Genomic DNA, 19,978 nt, shown 5'->3' on the forward strand with positions numbered 1-19,978 from the left:
GCCTCCTCCTGACTGGTTGTGACTATTATGGCGTCTTGGCTAATTTGCATATTGCCTCCCCCCCCCCTCTCTCTCTATATATATGAGTTAAATCATAAACATTTAATCTTATATTAAAAAATATAAGCATTAGTTAAAAGCTTTTATCTAGACTGTAAAACTTAATTTTTTGGAAAAAAATTCCTGTTTAATGCTTTTTTATATTTTTAGCAGCAGTCCAAACTACATCTTTGGTGGTGATAAGACAAATGAGGTTTTATAGCCAAACTATACATGGGATTCCAAGAAGAAAAGTTCACACACACATACCTAAACATAAAAGGGTATTGTCATTTCTACATAAAATAATTTAACTACCTAAAAAATTGGTCAATCCAAAATGTTTTATAAACATATACATAAGAAATTCTACTGAATCTAAAAAATAAAAAAATTAAACATAAAATAATTCCAGGAAAAAGATATGATAATCTTTCAGGACTGAAGTTCATTAATATCAGTTTTTTCTTAAAACTCAATACAAGCAGTTCCAACTCAACTCATGCATGGGTGCTTTCATTAACTACTTTGCTGACCATCCTTAGTACTAGTAGAACCAATCTCTTGTACACTATTGCTGCCTGGCTTAGACTCCAACTTGTCCCAACTCTGGTCTGTGTCCCATCTTTTTACCATATCCTATTGCTGACCCACAGCTTCAATCTAATGGTTGGGGAGGAAAAAGTGAAGAGGATAATCATCCTTCCACATTAACCCCTTCCTCTTCCTCAGCTCCAGATTACCTACTGGATCAAGCCCTATTCTGTCCCCAATCCCTGTGTCCCATCCCTTTAGTCCTTCAAATATAGTATTCAGTAGATTTTAAGAGTCTCAGGGTTCTTCTGAAATGTGTAATAATCTTGGTGCAGGAATTTATTACCAACACATACCTGTGCCATTACGTAAGAGATTTAACTGGCCCTAACCGGTGTGGCTCAGTGGATAGAGCATTGGCCTGCAGACTGAAGGGTCCCAGGTTCGATTCCAGTCAAGGGCATGTACCTTGGTTGCGGGCACATCCCCAGTAGTGGGTATGCAGGAGGCAGCTTATTGATGTTTCTCTCTCATCGATGTTTCTAACTCTCTATCCCTCTCTCTTCCTCTCTGTAAAAAATCAATTTTATATATATATATGAGAGAGATTTAACTGGAAATGAAAAAGAGAAAGCAGAAAGGAAGTACTGGTTGGGATCAGTTTTTCCTACTGCTAGATATAAAAACACTTTCAAATATCTCATAAGGAAACGCTTGCTTGGTTTGGATTCCCACATGCTATGCTCTCTTCCTGGAATATTTTATCCTATGTCCCCGTTAGTGTACTAAATCCAATCCCTTCCTTGCCCCCACCCGCACAATCCATCTAACAATTCTTCTTCTATCCCTTAAGACACAGCCCCATAATCACAACTCCTCCTTATTAAGATCAATGTGCATACTGGTTCTTTAGCTATCCAATCCATTAGGTATTATATTATACTACCAACAAATTTGTCTATCATCTAGGTCAAAACTGAAAATAAAGACAAGAACAAGGCTGAGAGACAAACTCTGTAGCATGTTATTAGGAACCTCTCTCCAGGTGACACTGATTTAATTAGTTAGGAACCAATAAGAAAGAAAGAAAAACATATTGGGAAGCTACTATAATCATCAGGCACTGAGCTAGGTCGTTTAATATATTCACTTAAGTCTCCAGCAACTCTGACAGGTATCACATTGAGAAACAGGTACAGAAAAGTGAAGGGACTTTACCAAGACAAACAGTTTCTATGTGAGACATCTAACCTCCATCATATTACACTAGAGGCCTAGCACGTGAAATCGCGTGCGAGACCCAGAGTCCCGCCTGCCGGCGCCGCAGGCCCCATCAATGCACCTCCTGGTGACCGTTCGTTTGGTCATTCCAGTGTTACGGCCACTAGCTTTTTATAATATAGATAGTCTTAACATCTATTGGCTATCTACATGTAAGTCATTAATTAAATGACTGAGTACTTCTCTTTTTGGCAAGTATATCAAGACATTGTCAACAAAACATTGATGAAAGACTTAGAACTATACTACATTCTTAATTGTTGAAAAGCAGGGATAATATCAGCAAGATGACAGAATAGGAAGTCCCAGACCCTCCTTCCCTCAGGAGACAGAAATTCAACAATATAGAGACAAATTTCCTTTGTAATAGATCCAAAATCCCGTCAAGAGGCTCCTGCATCCAAACAGACCCAACAGAAACTAGCTGCATGGAAGCCAGTAGGAAAATTTATAGCATTCACTCACCAGAGCCCCTTCTCCTGGCACAGCATGGTGCAGTTAGGACAAAATTCCCAACTCCTAGATTCTCCTTGAGGATGGAAAGAGAAGACTGAACCATATGTCTAAAGTTCAGACTTTTGGGGGAGCTACCAGAGGGACTGGTTTCAGTCTTGCCTGAATATAGGCATTGACAAGTAAGGGCACCAAGTTGGGAACTGCCAAGAACAAAGGCAATGAACGGTTTGAACTAGCACACAGGGACTCATCATTGCTCCTCCCCACAGCTCAGTAAAGAATGAGTGGGAGAAAATCCCAAACTCCTGGCTCCTCCCTGAGGAGGGAAAGAGTTGAAACATGTGTCCAATGTTCCAGTTTCTTAGAGAGATGCCCAAGGGACTAGTATCTGTAGCACCTGTCTCAGAACACTGACAAGACCTGACACAGTCTATGTAGAATCATTGTAGTTGGATGGATGCTGCGGAGAACAAAAAAACTGCTACTGCCCCAGAGGACCTGAAGTACAACAGACAGACACCAGAGGGAGCAAGAAATTACAAGCTCCTGAAAAAAGAAACCTACAAAAACTTCTATTTAGAAATCTATACCCACAAAAAAATGCATTCAGAGAAAAGATTTAAGGAGACCCTGGAATTTCTGAGTTTACTGTTGAAGGTTTCCCCTGAATAAACTCTGGGAGATATGGTTGTTCTCAAATGCATACATCACAACCCAAAGCAGCAAGGCACAAAAAGTAAACAAGGAAATATGGCCTGACTAAAGGAACAAAATAAATCTCCAGAAACTGACCGTAAAGAAACTGAATATAAATTACCTGACAAAAATATTCAAAATCACCGTCATAAATACGCTCAATGAGCTCAGAAAAATAATGCATGAATAAAATGAGAATATCAATAAAGAGAAATCATTTTTTCTAACATTTGTATTGATTTCAGAGAGGAAAGGAGACAGAGATAGAAACATCAATGATGAGAATCATCGATTGGCTGGCTGCCTCTTGCAAGCCCCCTACTGGGGACCGAGCCCACAACCCCGGCATGTGCCATTGACCAGAATCCAACCCGGACCCTTCAGTCCGCAGGCCCACGCTCTATCTATTGAGCCAAACCAGCTAAGGTGAGAAATCATTTTTTAATGGAAATTTTGGTGCTGAAAAATATAATAACTGAATTGAAAATTTCACTAGATGGGTTCCACAGCAGACTTAATTAAGCAGAAGAAAGAATCAAGGAACTCAAAGACAAGTCATTTGAAATTATTCAGTCAGAGAAACAAAAAGAAAAAACAATAAAGAAGAGTGAAGGAAGCTTAAATAACTTAGAGGCTATCATCAATCAGACTAATATATGCATTATGGAAGACCCTAAAGGAGGACAGAGAAAGGTGGAAAAAGCATATCTGAAGAAATAATGATGAAAATCTGTGGAAAGAAAGGGACATTCAGATTCAGCAAGCCCAACAGCCTCTAATGGAATAAAAGAAAAACAGTACTGAGACAGAAGTTTAGTGGTAAATGCCTACATTAAAAAAGAAAGAGCTTGCTGAAACCGGTTTGGCTCAGTGGATAGAGCATCGGCCTGCGGACTGAAGGGTCCCGGGTTCGATTCCGGTCAAGGGCACGTACCTTGGTTGCGGGCACATCCCCAGTAGGAGGTGTGCAGGAGGCAGCTGATCGATGTTTCTCTCTCATCGATGTTTCTAACTCTCTATCCCTCTCCCTTCCTCTCTGTAAAATATCAATAAAATATATTAAAAAAAAAAAAAAAAGAAAGAGCTCAAATGAACAACTCAATTTTGTACCTCAAGAAACTAAGATAAGAATAAGTTAATATTAGCAGAAGGAAATAATAAAGTTAGAGCTGAAATAAACAAAATGGGGGTGGGGTAAATCAGTAAAACAGGGGGGTCTTTTTGTTTGTTTTTCAAAAGATCAGGAAATTGGCAAACCCTTAACTAAGAAAAAGAGAGAAGATTCAAATAAATAAAATCAGAAATAAAAGAGATTACAACTGATGCAGCATAACTACAAAGGATCAGAAGAGAATAAGAATTAACACTAATCATTCTCAAATTCTTCCAAAAAATTTAAGAGGAGGGTACACCTCCACACTTATTTTATGAGGCCAGCATTATTCTGATACCAAAGCCAAACAAAGAACTATAAGAAATACAGACCAATATCCCTAATAAATATAAATGCAAAAAAATTCTTAGCAGCCAAAACCGGTTTGGCTCAGTGGATAGAGCGTCGGCCTGCGGACTGAAGGGTCCCGGGTTCGATTCCAGTCAAGGGCATGTACCTTGGTTGCGGGCACATCCCCAGTGGGAGGTGTGCAGGAGGCAGCTGATCGATGTCTCTCTCTCATCGATGTTTCTAGCTCTCTATCCCTCTCCCTTCCTCTCTGTAAAATATCAATAAAATATATTAAAAAAAAAATTCTTAGCAAAATACTAGCAAACCAAATTCAACAGCACAGTAAAAGAATGATATACCATGAGCAAGTGGAATTTATTCCTGAAATGTAAGAATGATTCAACAATTTTAGAGGCCTCACACTTCCTGGCTTCAAAACGTATCACAAAGCTAAAGTAATCAAAATAATACGGCACTAGCATAAAGAAAGGCATAAACCAATGGAAGAAAATAGAGAAATTCATGCACATATGATAAACTGATTTTTTACAAGGATGCTAAGAACACAAAATAGGAAAAAGTCTCTTCAACAATGCTGGAAAAAAAACACAATTTCCACATGTAAATGAATGAAATTGGACTCTTTTATTACACTAAATACAAAAATCAACCCAAAATAAATTAAAGACTTAAACATAACACATCTATATATATATAAAAGGCTAAGTGTCCATCCATCCGACCGGTAGCTATGATGTGAACTGACCACCAGGGGGCAGACGCTCAACGCAGGTGCTGCCATGACACGCACTGGCCATTTAAAAATAAACAGCACTATGGACCTGGCACCGACAAACCAACACTCAGCTTCCCCCAAGTGGGACACAGGCCCCGCCATCACCCTGGAGCAATACCCCACAAAATTGCAGCCAATGCTGCCAAGACCCCATGGCACAAAATGCGGCTCACAGCCCAGCCCAGAAACTGTCTACCGTTTCGGTCACCCGGTCGCTGTGAGCACTGGGTACTGACGTCACGTAGCAATGCCTGGCTTCCTCTCCCTAGCAACTAGCCTCCTTGGAGTTTCTTCAGCCCAGGAACCCAACTTCCTTTATCGCCAGGTGCAAAAATATTTTACAGTTTAACCAAATGTTTGTGAAGCGTTTGTTTTCATGTGCATCTCATTTGATCCTCACAGAAGTCTTGGAGTAGGTAGATAGGAGACTCAGTAGAATCTTATTTTCTTTTCATTAGCAAGACGCCATAGTGATATTAAAATATTTCTTCTAATTAATTTCCTTTCAATGTGCATGAATCTGTGCACCAGGACACTAGCGAAACTATAAAACTCCTAAAAGAGCCCTGGCCAGTTTTGCTCAGTGGTTAGAGAGTGTTGGCCCTCAGATCTAAGGATGGCAGGTTTGATTCCTGGTCAAGGCCACATACCTCGGTTGTGGGTTCAAACCCTGGGGCACGTGCAGGAGGCAACCAATCGATGTGGTCTCTCTCATGTCAATGTTTCGCTCTCTCTGACTCCCCACCACCACCACTCTTATCCTTCCCTTCCACTCTGTATGAAAAAGTATCTTCAGGTGAGGATTTTTTTTTTTTTTTTAAATTCCTAAAAGAAAATACAGGGTAAAGCTTCATGTCTTGGCGATGACTTTCTGGACATGACACCAAAAGCACAGGCAACAAAAGCAAAAATATACATGTGGGACTATATTGAACTAAAGAGCTTCTTCACAGTAAAGGAAACATTCAACAGAGTGAAAAGACAACCTACAGAATGGGAGAAAATATGTGCAGACCATCTATCTGATAAGGGCTAATATCCAAAATAAATAAGGAACTCCTACAACTCAATAACAACAAAATCAAATAACACGATTTTAAAATGGGCATAGATTTGAATAAACATTTCTCTAAAGAAGACATAAAAATGTCCAATAGATACTCAACATCACTAATCATCAGGAAAATGCAAGTAAAAATCACAATGAGGTATCACCTTACAACTGTCAGCATGACCATTATTTAAAAAAAAAAAAACAAGTGAAGAAAGGGGAACACTTGTAAACTATTAATGGGAATGTAAAATGGTGTAGCCGCTATGGAAATCAGTATTGAGTTTCCTTAAAAAATTAGAAATAGCCCAGCTGGTGTGGCTTAGGGGTTGAGCATCGGCCTATGAACCAGGAGGTCACAGTTCAATTCTGTCAGAGCACATGCCCGGGTTGTGGGCTCAATCCCCATAACGGGCATGCCAGAGGCAGCCGACTGATGATTCTCTCCCATCATTGATGTTTCTATCTCTCTCTTCCTCTCTGAAATCAATTAAAATATATATATTTTTAAAAATTAAAAATAAAACTACCATGCAATCCCACTCCTAAATATGTATCCAAAAGAATTGAAAAGAGGATATAAGAGATATCTGCACCCCCATGTTCACTCTGGTATTATTCACAATAGCCAAGAAGTGGAAGCAACCTAAATATCTATTACAGGATAAAAGAAAATGGAGTTTTTACACACACACACAAATAGTATTCAGCCTTAAAAAAAAAAATCTTGTCATGTTACAACACGGATAAATGAACTTTGAAGGCATTAATGCTAAGTGAAGTTAGCCAGTCACAAAGTGAAATGGTGGTGGCCCGGGACTAGGAAGAGGGGAAATGAATAATTGCTGTGCAATGAGAATAGAGATTCAGTCATACAAGATGAAAAAGTTCTAATACAATGATGTGCATGTAGTTAACAATACTGTACTGTACACTTAAAAATGTGTTAATAGGATAGATCTCATGTGTTTTTTACCACAATAAACAAAGGCGAAAATTAAGTACTATACTAGTATATGACATGACTCGCTGGTAATGAACCATGCCAGGTTCTGGAGATCAACATTTCCATTTGTAAGTACTCAAATCTTTATGGAATTTTATTTATAGAACTGAAGCTCACCAGTATGGCTTTCAAAATCCACTGTCTTTTTGGAAATCAGAATGACACCTGTCCATCTTAACCTTTCCTTTCATCTAGGATTTCCTAAATATTATCTACAGTGGCTTATAAAATTCATCTGCAAAGTTCTAGTACCCTGAGATGAAATTAATCTGCGACAGATCTGAAATAAATGACAACAGTTAGATGCATACTTGCTCTTACATGCTATGTACCTACCTCAATTTCTTTCTTACAACTGTTGTTTGTTTCCTTCCAAATTAATGTGCAATATCTCAGAGAGAGAAGCAAACTAAAACAAAAATGTTGAGTATTTCTGCTTTTTCAATCTGCTCCCATTATACCAAACAGCAGGCCCAAGCTTTTAACAGCGCAATTAATAAAATGCATGGTACTTTTTAATTTTCATTTGTTAGTCCTCACCCAAAGATGTTTTGCTTTTTATTGTTTTTAGAGAAAAAGGAAAGGGCAGAGAGAAACATTGATTGATTGCCTCCCGTATGTGCCCCGACCGGGAATCAAACCCATAACCTGGGTGTGCCTTGACAGGGAATCGAACCTGCATCCTTTTGGTGTACGGGACTATGCTCCAACCAACTGAGCCATCTGGCTGGGGCAAATAAATGGTACTTAATATAAGTTGTTATTATTTATATAAACTTTAAGAATATAGTTATTAAAATTATAATTTCACTGCTTACTTTTAAATATGCAGCTGCCTCTTGGACAGAAAGTGTTCTCTGACTAGAACTGCCACATTCATGATCTCCTGGAAAGATTAGCATATTATTAATTTTGAATCAGTACGGTGTTCAATGGAAGAAAACAAATATTAATCAAAATATATTACAAATTGCAATTATAGTTATTGTACTCACTAAAGAAAGATGAATATTGTTTATATTTCCTAGGAAAAATCCAAGTAATATAAATAAATAATTACCTTTACATAAACCACAGCCTTTAACATGCATTACAGTCTAGATAAGAACTTATCTTCCTCTTATATTCCCAACTACATTGTTAGCTGGGGTAGGAACCATGTGACACTATGCCTATCCAAAGATCTTGGCACACAGAAGGCCATCCACAAATTCATTATTTTTCAAGCGGGAAAATTCATTGTTCTAACATACACATCTATCACTAACACTAGTAATTCAAGTATTCAAATAAGTTTTAATTAAAACATACATTTTCAGAATATAACTAAGCCTATATTTAGCAAGTGGTGTACATGCCTTAAAAATTATTGTGCCCTAACCGGTTTGGCTCAGTGGATAGAGCGTCGGCCTGCGGACTGAAGGGTCCCAGGTTCGATTCCGGTCAAGGGCATGTACCTTGGTTGCGGGCACATCCCCAGTAGCGGGTGTGCAAAAGGCAGCTGATCGATGTTTCTCTCTCATCGATGTTTCTAACTTTCTATCCCTCTCCCTTCCTCTCTGTAAAAAATCAATAAAATATATTTTAAAAAAAATTATTGTAACACAACATTAGAAGATTCTGGCTATGATCTGGTTTCTACAGAAAAGCACATTTTCCTTTTCTAGTCACTATAAGAGAATCCAAAGCCTTTTCTTTTAGGCTATCTGTGGTTATTAGAGATCAATTATCCTCATAATGAACTTCAAATTTATGTTTTTCCTGTCCTGTTTCTTTCAAGTAATTAAAAAAAACTTTAGCCTAAAAGTTCAATAGTTAAAGTAAAATAAAAGTCTTGGCAAATTTTCCCCTATCATAAAAGAAACCATGTTCCTATTCATAGTTTTGTTAGAGTAGCCAGTTATTAGTGGTTGTAGTTGTAAAAAGGGAAGAAATACCTATTAGATGAACAAGTAAGTTTCAAACTTTATAATGCATCCTCGGAAATTCAGATGCCTTAGATCTACAGCAGGGGTCAGCAAACTACAGCCCATAGACCAAATCTGGCCTACCACTGGATTTTACCAGTATAAACATGAAGTTTCATTGGAATACAGCCACACTCATTCATTTATGTATTATCTATGGCTGCTGCTTTCATGCTATAATGGCAGAATTGAGCAGTTGCGACAGAGACAGTCTAGCCCACAAAGCCTAAAAATGTTCTACACTATTTGGCCCTTTCACAGAAAAAACTTTACCAAACCCTGCTCTATAGAAAGGAATCTATATCTTTAAAAGCACTTCAGATTATGCTGACGTAGCACACTTCATAAAACAATGCTATAGAGACAGCTGTAGACGCTTGCGGTAGCAACATCAGGAATTCCTGGCAAAAGTATGTACTTAAACTATTTCTGGTTGCTACAGCATACCAAATAAATGTCATTAGCTTGCAGTGTATAAATATGACAGTTCAAAAGTCAACGCAAATAAGGCTTTTAGTGATATACACAGAATTGTGAACCTAAAAAACTGATCAGAATTAAGGACCCAAACTAAAAAAATAAAGATTGATGAGAGGATGGGGAACTGCCAGGATTCTAAATGCCTCCATGCAATAAAAAAAGTTCCCCATTTTAACTACTAGGCTTCTACCAATAATGTGGTTTCCACAAAAAGGATCTGCTACATCAAGAGTATGAACAATTACATTTTTCTTTTCTTGTAACTGTTTATAAGAAGAAAATCTCTTCTATAAGAAGAAAGTCTCTTCTTTTGGTTCTAATGTATAATAAGTTAAAAAGTAACAAACTTTGAAGCTGCTACCACAACTTATAGGTATTAGACTTAATACCAATTCACCTATATTATTGTTATTAATAACCTATATGCAAATATGTTAATACCTGAAAGCTTTCAAAGACTTACTAAGAGCAGAATATAAAGAAAATGCAATGAATCAGGAAGAAAAAAATTCTACAATATATTTACTTTATGACACCTATACAACCGTTAAAGAAAAATCTGCATTTTTATATTTATTCTAGGATTTTAGTTAACTCGTTGCTTACCCAATTTAATTTATACTTTAAGCTTTCAGAATTTTGTTAATATTAATGCAGAAAAAAAATTTACTTTAGAATGATATTATATACATACATTTTTCACTAATACATGTGGCAGGCAGAAAAAAAAACTTGATTAAATATTATCTACAAAAATAAAAACCCACTCCATATAGGTAATAATAACTTCTAAAGAGAAAATACATCACAAATATAACACCAGACTTGAGAAAAACTATTTCTACTGCTACAGCATGCTACATATGCAAATTTAATTTTCAAAACATTTTTAGAGACTACAATTGTTAAAATAATTACCTGCAAGCTGTGCCAATCGATCATGAAGCTTGTATAAAGTGTTCATCATAAGATTTTTTTCATTTTCCTAAAATTAAAAGAAATTATTTTAAAATAGCTAGGTAACTCCAAGAAAAACACATACACCAAATAGTAGTCTTACCCAAAAAGAAAAGCATAAGAAAATTTAAAATCATAGATACTATATAATCTAAAGGACAAATTCATATTTAAACAATGGCTACCATATTTTAAAGAAACCTAAGCCTAAAATCTAAATAATCACTTTATATATTTTACGTTCTTGAGGATGATTGGGAAATTGGCACTAAGGTTAGTGCTAAAAAAGGTCTCATACACAACAAACTTCGCCAACCACCAAAACAATGCTCCTCAATTCTCCCCTCTCCCCCAGCCCTATACAATAGCATGCTTATGTATATTGTCCTTATGACACTATTTTCTTCCAGGCTGCCCTTCATGTTTTGTTTAATCTGATTCAACCACATAATAAGGGAATGAGTACTGACGCCTTGATTGAAACTCAACATCTCCTAAGCTCCCAAAGTGGACCTGAATAAGTTTACGAACCATTAAAGTAAAATAAACATTTAACAAGTATCTACTATGAGTTAAGATTGTTCTCCGCAAAGCAAGAGATCCAGTGAACAAGAGGGTTCCTGTTCCCAAGGGCAAAAAACATACCACAGTTGCAAACAAAATATAATGTAAATACATAAGAGAGAGGGAAGGGAAGATCTATTATGGAAGAGAAAATATTTGAGTTGAGTTTCACAAGAATAGAATTCACTAGCATTCCAAGCAGAAGGAACAGCATGAGCAAAGGCATAAAAGCATTGTTATATTTCTTACATAACCAGTAGCCTACTTTGACTCAGCAACCTACTAGAAAAGCAGTTTGGAATAAACTGCTAGAGAACCCTAAATACCAAGACAAAGAGTTTTACTTCATTTTGAAAGCTTGGGGGGAGAAAGTAAAACAAACGTGTGCATCAGGACTATTACTCTGACCACATGAAAGGAAATTAGAGAGGAGACTATTGTAATGTCTATGCACCCTACCAATTAGTCTAAAGCAATGAGACCTCCAATTTAAGAGCAATCACAATTAAGAAAGACCAATATAAGCAATGAAGAATAGTAGGTTAGGACAGCGGGTAATAATAGCTTATTACATTATTTGAAATAAATTCATGATTCACAAGGGAGCTGTATTATTATCCCCCTTTTTCCCTTAAAGTGTCTAACAAAACAGAATTACCGGATGAATACAACCAAAAGCAAATTCAGACAAGATACAGAAATCTGGAAAAGTAATTATATGTCCCATAACATGCGACCTCATCCATTTATTTTCATGCTATATATTCAGAGACAGAAGAAAAATTTGGACACTATAAGTGGCATGCTTTTGTCAATGCAGCTTTAACCAGTGACACTAAAGAAAAAAGAAAACTTATCAAAGGTTCCAAATCCTACTACCAGAGTCCCTGGTTTTATGTGAGATTTTTGGTAAGAGACAAGTGATATTCCTTCAGTTGACTACTTGCCTTCCAATCCTTTTGATTTTCTTCCCCTCAACCAGATTCTGAATCAAGACAGTCCTTATCTTTGCATAAGCTTAAAAATCCAAATTGCAAAGTCGGATATCAAAAATAACTGCAGGGGCTGAAATCCAGGATTCTGAAAGCTATGCATTTGTGATATATTACATCACAAAATTGTTTTTAATAAATATGTTCAGCCCTAGTTGGTTTGGCTCAGTGGATAGCTGGCCTGAGGACTGAAGGGTCCCAGGTTCGATTCTGGTCTAAGGCATATGCCTGGGTTGCGAGCTCAATCCCCAGTGGGGGGTGTGCAGGAGGCAACCAATTGGTGATTCTCTCTCATCACTGGTGTTTCTCTCTCTCTCTCTCCCTCTCCCTTCCTCTCTGAAATCAATAAAAATATATTTAAAAATAAATAAATATGTTCATTATAAAAGAATGAAAAGGAATTCAATGATAATGTAGATTGTGGACTTGACACATAAAATCAAGGTAAATCTGATTAGGCTCTGAGATTAAAGTAGCTGAGAGTAAAAAAATAAATGAATAAAGTAGCTGAGAGTTTTATCGTTTGTTTCCTCCCTTATCTGGAAAAGTGACTGATTTCCTTTTTGCTTTATGTTTATGATGCGTAGATCCTCATCAAACCTATCCCCACTTTCCTACTGAAAATAAAACTAAATCCAAAAATTTGACACTTTCTCTCTGTGATTACATCTTTAATGAACACCAGAGGCCTAGGAATATACTTCATCTTTTGATTCACAGATATTAACACTGGAATAGATAAGTAGAAGAAATAGCAAAATCAGATGTAAATGAATCTCATACTGGGTAACGTACATATTATTACATTCTCATACAAAGAATTTAAGCACCCCAAAAGCTCAACTATATTTTTTTTCATGAATTATTTTTCTAGTGATGACTTATTCAAAAAGAACATCTATATATATAACAAGATTCTCAGTGCCATCCAAATGGACTATGTTATTAATGAGAACAAATCAATTTTGAGAAAGAAAGGCTCTGTTTGGTTCAATTCTCTTTAGCACCAGTATGCTAAACAAGAAGTCTAAAAAGTATGTAAATCAAATATTAAAGTTACTTCCTTTATAGAAACTTATATTGACTTATAGTTGCATTACATTCTTCTTCAATTCAGACTGCTTTTTAGATTGTCACTTCTAATATTCAGCTTGAAGGTGTCTAACTAGTGGCTTCTCTAATCACCCCCAAAACAAGTTAATGATCTACCAATAAGTCCATATTTAAAGTAATCTTTCATTAAACAAAAATGGTTTTATAATTTGAGATAGCTACCTTCTAGTTGTCTGTTTGGTAAGATCCAGACTTTCTTATAGTAATACATATACTCTAAAGCAAAGTTCTTATTCTTGGGAGAAAAAAAATCAAACTTTAGAGAAACGCTACCAAATTTTCTCATATATTGTCCCCTTTAAATATTTCACTCTTCTATCCTCAGCCAATTTTCTCCTCGAAAAGATTTTCAATTGTTTGTATCATGTATCTGATTAATGATAATGAATTTTAAACACTTAGCATGGTGCCTGGCACAGAATAAGTGAACTGTCATCATCTTTATTATTACTATTATTTAGAGCCAGGGTGCGGAACATCCAACCCGCGTATGAGGCCCACGAAAGCATTTGGTCTGGCCCTCCTAAGGCTTTAGGGTGAGTTAATTAAAAGTTTGACCAATTTTTAGCTGGCGGGGGCGGGAGGGGAGAAAAAAAAAAAAAAGAAAAAAAAAAGAAAAGAAAAGTTTGACCAATTTTTAAGTTAATAATTTTGTATGGCCTGCAAATCCTCTCTAATAAAAGAGTAATATGCAAGTTGACCATCACTCCAACACACAAGATGGCCGCCCTCATGTGGTCAAAGATGGATGTCCCCATGTGAACACAAGATGGCCACCACAAGATGGCCAGCAGGGGAGGGCAGTTGTGGGCCATCAGGCCAGCAGGAAAGGGCAGTTAGAGGTGACTAGGCCAGCAGGGGAGGGCAGTTGGGAGGGACCAGGCCTGCAAGGGAGGGCAGTTGGGGGCGATCAGGCCTACAGAGGAGGGCAGTTAGGAGTGGTTAGGGGGTGATCAGGCTGGTAGGCAGAAGCGGTTAGGAGCAATCAGGCAGGTGAGCGGTTGGGATCCCAGATTGGAGAGGGGTCCCAGATTGGAGAGGGTGCAGGCTGGGCTGAGGGACATACCCCCCCCTCCCCCGTGCACGAATTTCGTGCACCGAGCCTCTACTGATGTTATAAATCTCCCAATGGCCGTTGGCAGAAAAAGCTTCCCCAACCCTGATTTAGAGGCTCAGAACTTCAGTTTCACTCATGGGAAAAATTATACAGAAGAAAATAAAGTCTTGCATTTCCCATGTTCATTGAGTACACTGTACAAATTTAAATTACGGTACCAGGAGCAGTATTGTACTTAAAAGTGTAACTGACTATCAACTCTTTTAAAACAAACTGTCTCAACAGAATATTACCAAAAATAATCATTACAAAGTCTCACCCTATCAATCTAGAGTAATATTCTGTGGAACTGATTATACGCTATTACACATCCCTCATCACAACAAATAATGTATTCTACATAGTTCTATATTACTGTCAGGTCCTACAATTAAAAAAATTAAGAATTTTGTATTGTAACTCAAATATCAATTTTTGAAGTGCCTATATGATGGTAAGCAAAAAATATTTTCATGTGAGTAAAATTGGTTAAAATTAACATTATAGATCCTTTGAAAAAAGAAATCATAAATAGGCAGCCTAAGGGATGTTTATTTCTAAATCCTATGCCTTCCTGATGGTTGAACAGGCAGGCATGACAATGAGCAAAAAGTCCAAAGAGAGACAGGATGAGGTCAAAGAGGACAAAAACTGCTAGGCTAGGATATCCAACAACTTATGAAAACATGCATACTTTTAAGGGTAAGGCCAGGTCTCCAGACAACACACCACTGCCTTTTACTAGACAGCTGGTTTTTACCTTAAAGTGATAAACAAACAGTTCAGCTCTTAAAGAAAATCTGTGTCAGATTTAGTTACACTATAGTTAAGGGATACTCAAAAGAGAAAATTTATTGCTTCAGCCTAAAAGAACCTTTTTTACTTTTTAAAATTGATTTTAAAAAGAGAACAAGAGGAAGGGAGAGAGGGAGGGAGGGAGGGAGGGAGGGAGGGAGGGAGGGAGGGAGGGAGGGAGGGAGGGAGAGAGAGAGAGAGAGAGAGAGAGAGAGAGAGAGAGAGAGAGAGAGAGAGAGAGAGAGAGAAATGTCGATGTGAGAGAGACACATTGATTGGTTGCCTCCTGCATGGGCCCCAACAGAGGTCAGGGATCGACCCTGCAACCCAGGTATGTGCCCTTGACCAGGAATTGGACCTGAGACCCTTTGGTGCATGGGCCAACACTTTAACCACTGAGCACACCAGCCAGGGCAAGAACCTTTTAAAAATTACTTTTAGTTGGTAATACTTTTATCATAGAAAACATGAGAAAAATATCAGTATTATCATCTTTTACTTACTTGTATTTTTCCAAATGTTTCATCAAAGGGGTTTTTTACTATCAAGGAAAAAAAAGAGAGAGAACTATTAGCATCATTTAAAAATGAAAATTAGAATCCCCCTAAATAAGTCCTCTGAAATGCCAGCATGTTTTTTGCTAAAACTGAATATAAACATGCAAATAAAATGTAAAACAAACTGATGATAATAACAGTTGGGGAAAGCATTTCAGACTTACTATACTTACCATTCTCACTTTGAATTTGTGGTGTTCTCCATAATAATTAATAGCAGGTGCACTGATGTCAGAGCTGCCGGGTTCAAGTCCCAGCTCCATCACTTACTAGCAACATGACCTTGAACTAACATCTACTTTGCCATTTAAGTTGTAGTTTCCTCTTCTATAAAGGAAGGATGTAACAATGGCACCTACCTTATATTGTTGTTGTGAGGATTAAATGAGATAAATCATAAAAAATGCTTGGCATAGTCTCAAACACTTAATACATGTTACCTATTGTTACTGTTCATGACTGAATCATTTGTTTGCTCTTTAACTTGGTTTCTCTTCAAAACACTTCTAAAAGCACTTACTACTTGTGCAGTCTACAAGATGCTTTAAAAATGAATAATTTAGAATTCTGACTTCTAATAATTTAAAAAAACCTTCCTAATCCTTGCTAATATTTTGGAAAATGGCAAGAAACAAATATACAGATCAAAGTACTTAAGAATTAAGTCTCAGTACTAAACAATTTTGGATTTCCAATAAATATTATAAGGAAAGGATTTACCACTTCCTCTCCAACCTCCCTATAACCACCCACCCTCCAGGAAAGATACCAACAAGTTTATGGCTGAATTATGTAGCATCCCTCGTGAGTATTATTTAGAAAATCCTCCTTACCATCTATTTTTAAATCACATGTAAAAATATTCAAAGATTTGATACCTGGATCTCTATAATCCAGGTCACAACTAAGACTTACCCTACAAAGTACTTCACACTCACCAGGTTTCCTTTCTGAGGTACTTTTCTATTTTCATTTGAGAAAACAGTAAGTCCCATAGGAACCAGGAACTGCCTGATTCTAAGAAACTTCATGTGTAAGACCAGTTTAACAAGGTACAATAAAAAAAATAAAAATAAAGCAAGGGAAAAAATGTATCCTCCTATCATCTAAAGGGATTCTGCTAATAGACTTTTAAACGATATTTTTCTATAGAGTAAGTTTTAATACTAGGAAAAAAAAATTTTGAAAGATCAAAAGTACACAATAGGGGAATAGAAAGAAGGAGTAATATAGCTTTAAGATTAAATAAAATGTTAAGAACTGGAACATGCTTGAACTAAAAAGACTCTTTAATAACAGTCATTTTTATTCATGTAACATTTGAACAATTTAAAATAAAGCTATATTTAGTTGAATATACCAAAAGATGCCCTGTCAATCTAGTTAAAATTAAAAATTTGATTAAAATTGGTCAAACAATACTAAAAAACAAGTCTTTTATTTGCTCTTTATAAAAATAATTCTAAAATATTAAAACATGCAATTCTTGAACACTGGTTTTAATGTATATGGAAAAAAGCCACGATAGTGTCATTTTTTTACTAGATACAAAAGTATTTTTTGTCAAGATTATTAAATAAAAACCTAGCTCATCAAGTATCACTATGAAAGTACTAGAGGCCCAGTGCATGAAATTCATGCATGGGTAGGGTCCCTAGGCCTGGCCCGCAATCAGGGCCGATCGGGGCCTCCCGGCTACCGGCTGGGGGCTTCCTTCATTCTGCACTGCCCCCTGGTGGCCAGTGTACGTCACAGCAAGCGATCGAACTCCCGAAGGAACACTTTGCATAATAGCCTTTTATATACAGAAGATAGAAGATTGCTGTAGATTGTAATTGTTCTCCCAATAGACCGCTTTACTGTGAGTGTCTCACAACAGGGGTTGTGTGTCATTTGTGTTTGTATGCCCAGAGCCAAACATAGTACTGAACACACACAGTTAGATAGTACTGAACAAACACAGTTAGTGCATGAAAAGTGCTGGTTGCGGTACCTAGGTTAAATCCACTCTTCTTTATTCTATACTGTGTGTTAATACTAAAGAGAAAGTGTTAAATTCTGCAGGAAGATAGAGAAGGCTATGTTCTGGGCAACGGGGAAGGGCGAGAAGGGATAAGATAAAGAGAAAGCCAAAGAGCAGAATAATAATTCTGTTGAAAAACGTTACTCTGTCCTTTATATCTTTCTAGATTTCTGCCTCTTGTCTAATGGGCTAAAATACCCAAGAGTATAACATATCTAAAAAGCCAACAATATACTTCCCATCCTACATATCTTCTGTTAAAAATAATTTTCCCCTATTTCGTTTGGTAACTGTCATCTACAAAATTAACAGACAGACCTATAGAATTAATAGAAGTAAAATGGAGCCTTGGTTAAGTTTTAGAAAGAAATTCCATCTAAAAACAGCACTTCTGACAAACCAAAAGCCCTCAAATTTCTAAAAGAAGCATCTTTATACATCTAACTTTTCTTCTGCCAAATCATTTCAGCATTTCTAAAACCACATCAACATCTTTTATCTCATCCAAATTACCTACACATTTTAATGGGAACAACATATGTTGTTAACCCTAATAAAATACTCCCTCCTCCTCTGCCTATTAGTCAACGTTAGAGGAGAAAGCGTATTCCAAAAGCATTCCACTCAGCACAGCAAAACACTGACACTTCATTTATTAGCTTCTTTTCTAGGGGTGGACCTGAGAGTAAATTATAGTTCTTATTCCTTACCGTAAACGGCGGCTCTGTTGACTAATGAGTTTGCCGACGACTGTCATATACTACCCTTTACCTCCTTGGACACAATATGCCACAATTGCTTAATCCTCACAGCTTCCAACTACACGGTAACATTTAGTCTAGTCCAGTGGTCAGCAAACTCATAAGTCAACAGAGCGGCAAACCGCGGCTCGCGAGCCGCATGTGGCTCGTGAGCCGCAGTTTGCCGACCACTGCCGTAAAGCAACGATAATGCCAAATTGCTATTTTAAACTTTACTCTTCCATCCTCTTAAAAGGCACAAACATGAAAAAACTGTAATAGAGAGAAACCAAGATAGCGGCATAGGTAAACACCTAAACTGCTGCCTCGCACAACAATTTCAAAACTACAACTAAAAGACAAAACGGACACCAACCAGAACCACAGGAAAGCTGACTGAGTGGAAATACTACAACTAGAAGAAAAGAGGAAAGCACATTGAGACTCAGAGGAGCTGCAAAAGGCTGAGGTACGGAGAAGCGCACGCAGAAAGAACGGGCAGCTGAATGCACGGGCGGCTCAGTGCACGGCTGGCTTTCTAAAGTGGGAGGGAGACGGAAGCTCCCGACTGCACTGAACTCCAGTTCCAGGTGAGTTTCTGAGAACCCAGACTCATTCGGGGAGAAACTGGATTGTCTGGCAGGGGGCGAAACTCCAGGGCAGCTTTCACTAAGAGGTGCTTGAAGCGATTACCGAGGGACACTGAGACCCAGGGGCCTCAGAGAGCAGGGCTGATGGAAAACCAGGGCTGTCAGCTCCGCCCTGAAACTCCGCCCCATCCAAGCTGAGCATAGAGGCTTTTGCAATTTTGCAAGTCTTATCCCATAAGGGTGTCTCCAGCACAGAAGTTCTCCCATCGTAGACACAGCTGATCCTCACAGCCAATTGGCCTGGAGGTCAATTCCTCCCAGTGATACCAACAACAATCAAGGCTTAACTACAACAAGACTGTGCACACAGCCCACAAAGGGGTGCACCAAGAGTGTCCACCTCAGGTAACTGGAGAGGCTGAGCCACTGGGCCCTATAGGACACCTAGCACACAAAGCCACTCTATCAACTCAGGGAAGCAGCCAAAATGCGGAGACAAAGAAACAGGTCACAAATGAAAGAAATGGAGTAAAACAAATGACTGGATAGAGTTCAAAACCACAGATATAAGGTTTTTCAACAATTTTCTAGAAAAGGCCGATAAATTTAGCCACACCCTCAAGGATATGAAAAAGTACCAACTAGAAATTAAGCATACACTGACTGAAATAAAAAATATTATACATAGATCCAACAGCAGACTAGAGGATCGCAAGAATCAAGTCAAAGATTTGAAATACAAAGAAGCAAAAAACACCCAACTGAAAAAGAAAAAAGAATCCAAAAATAAGAAGATAATGT

At 37.5% G+C, this 19,978-nt stretch overlaps 1 protein-coding gene across 1 annotated transcript in view; it reads right to left on the reverse strand.

Annotated features, from left to right (window-relative positions):
• LEMD3 (LEM domain containing 3) overlaps window positions 1-19,978 on the reverse strand; it is a 79,494-nt gene that overhangs the window by 28,401 nt on the left and 31,115 nt on the right. The window contains exons 2-4 of the mRNA XM_080662720.1: window positions 15,771-15,808; window positions 10,669-10,735; window positions 8,122-8,189 (exon numbers count right to left, since the gene is read on the reverse strand). Coding sequence (XP_080518846.1) covers window positions 8,122-8,189; window positions 10,669-10,735; window positions 15,771-15,808 — 173 coding nt within the window. The remainder of the gene's footprint in view (window positions 1-8,121; window positions 8,190-10,668; window positions 10,736-15,770; window positions 15,809-19,978) is intronic.

Source organism: Plecotus auritus, assembly GCF_963455305.1.
Source record: "Plecotus auritus genome assembly, chromosome: 3".
Taxonomy (NCBI): Eukaryota; Metazoa; Chordata; class Mammalia; order Chiroptera; family Vespertilionidae; genus Plecotus; species Plecotus auritus.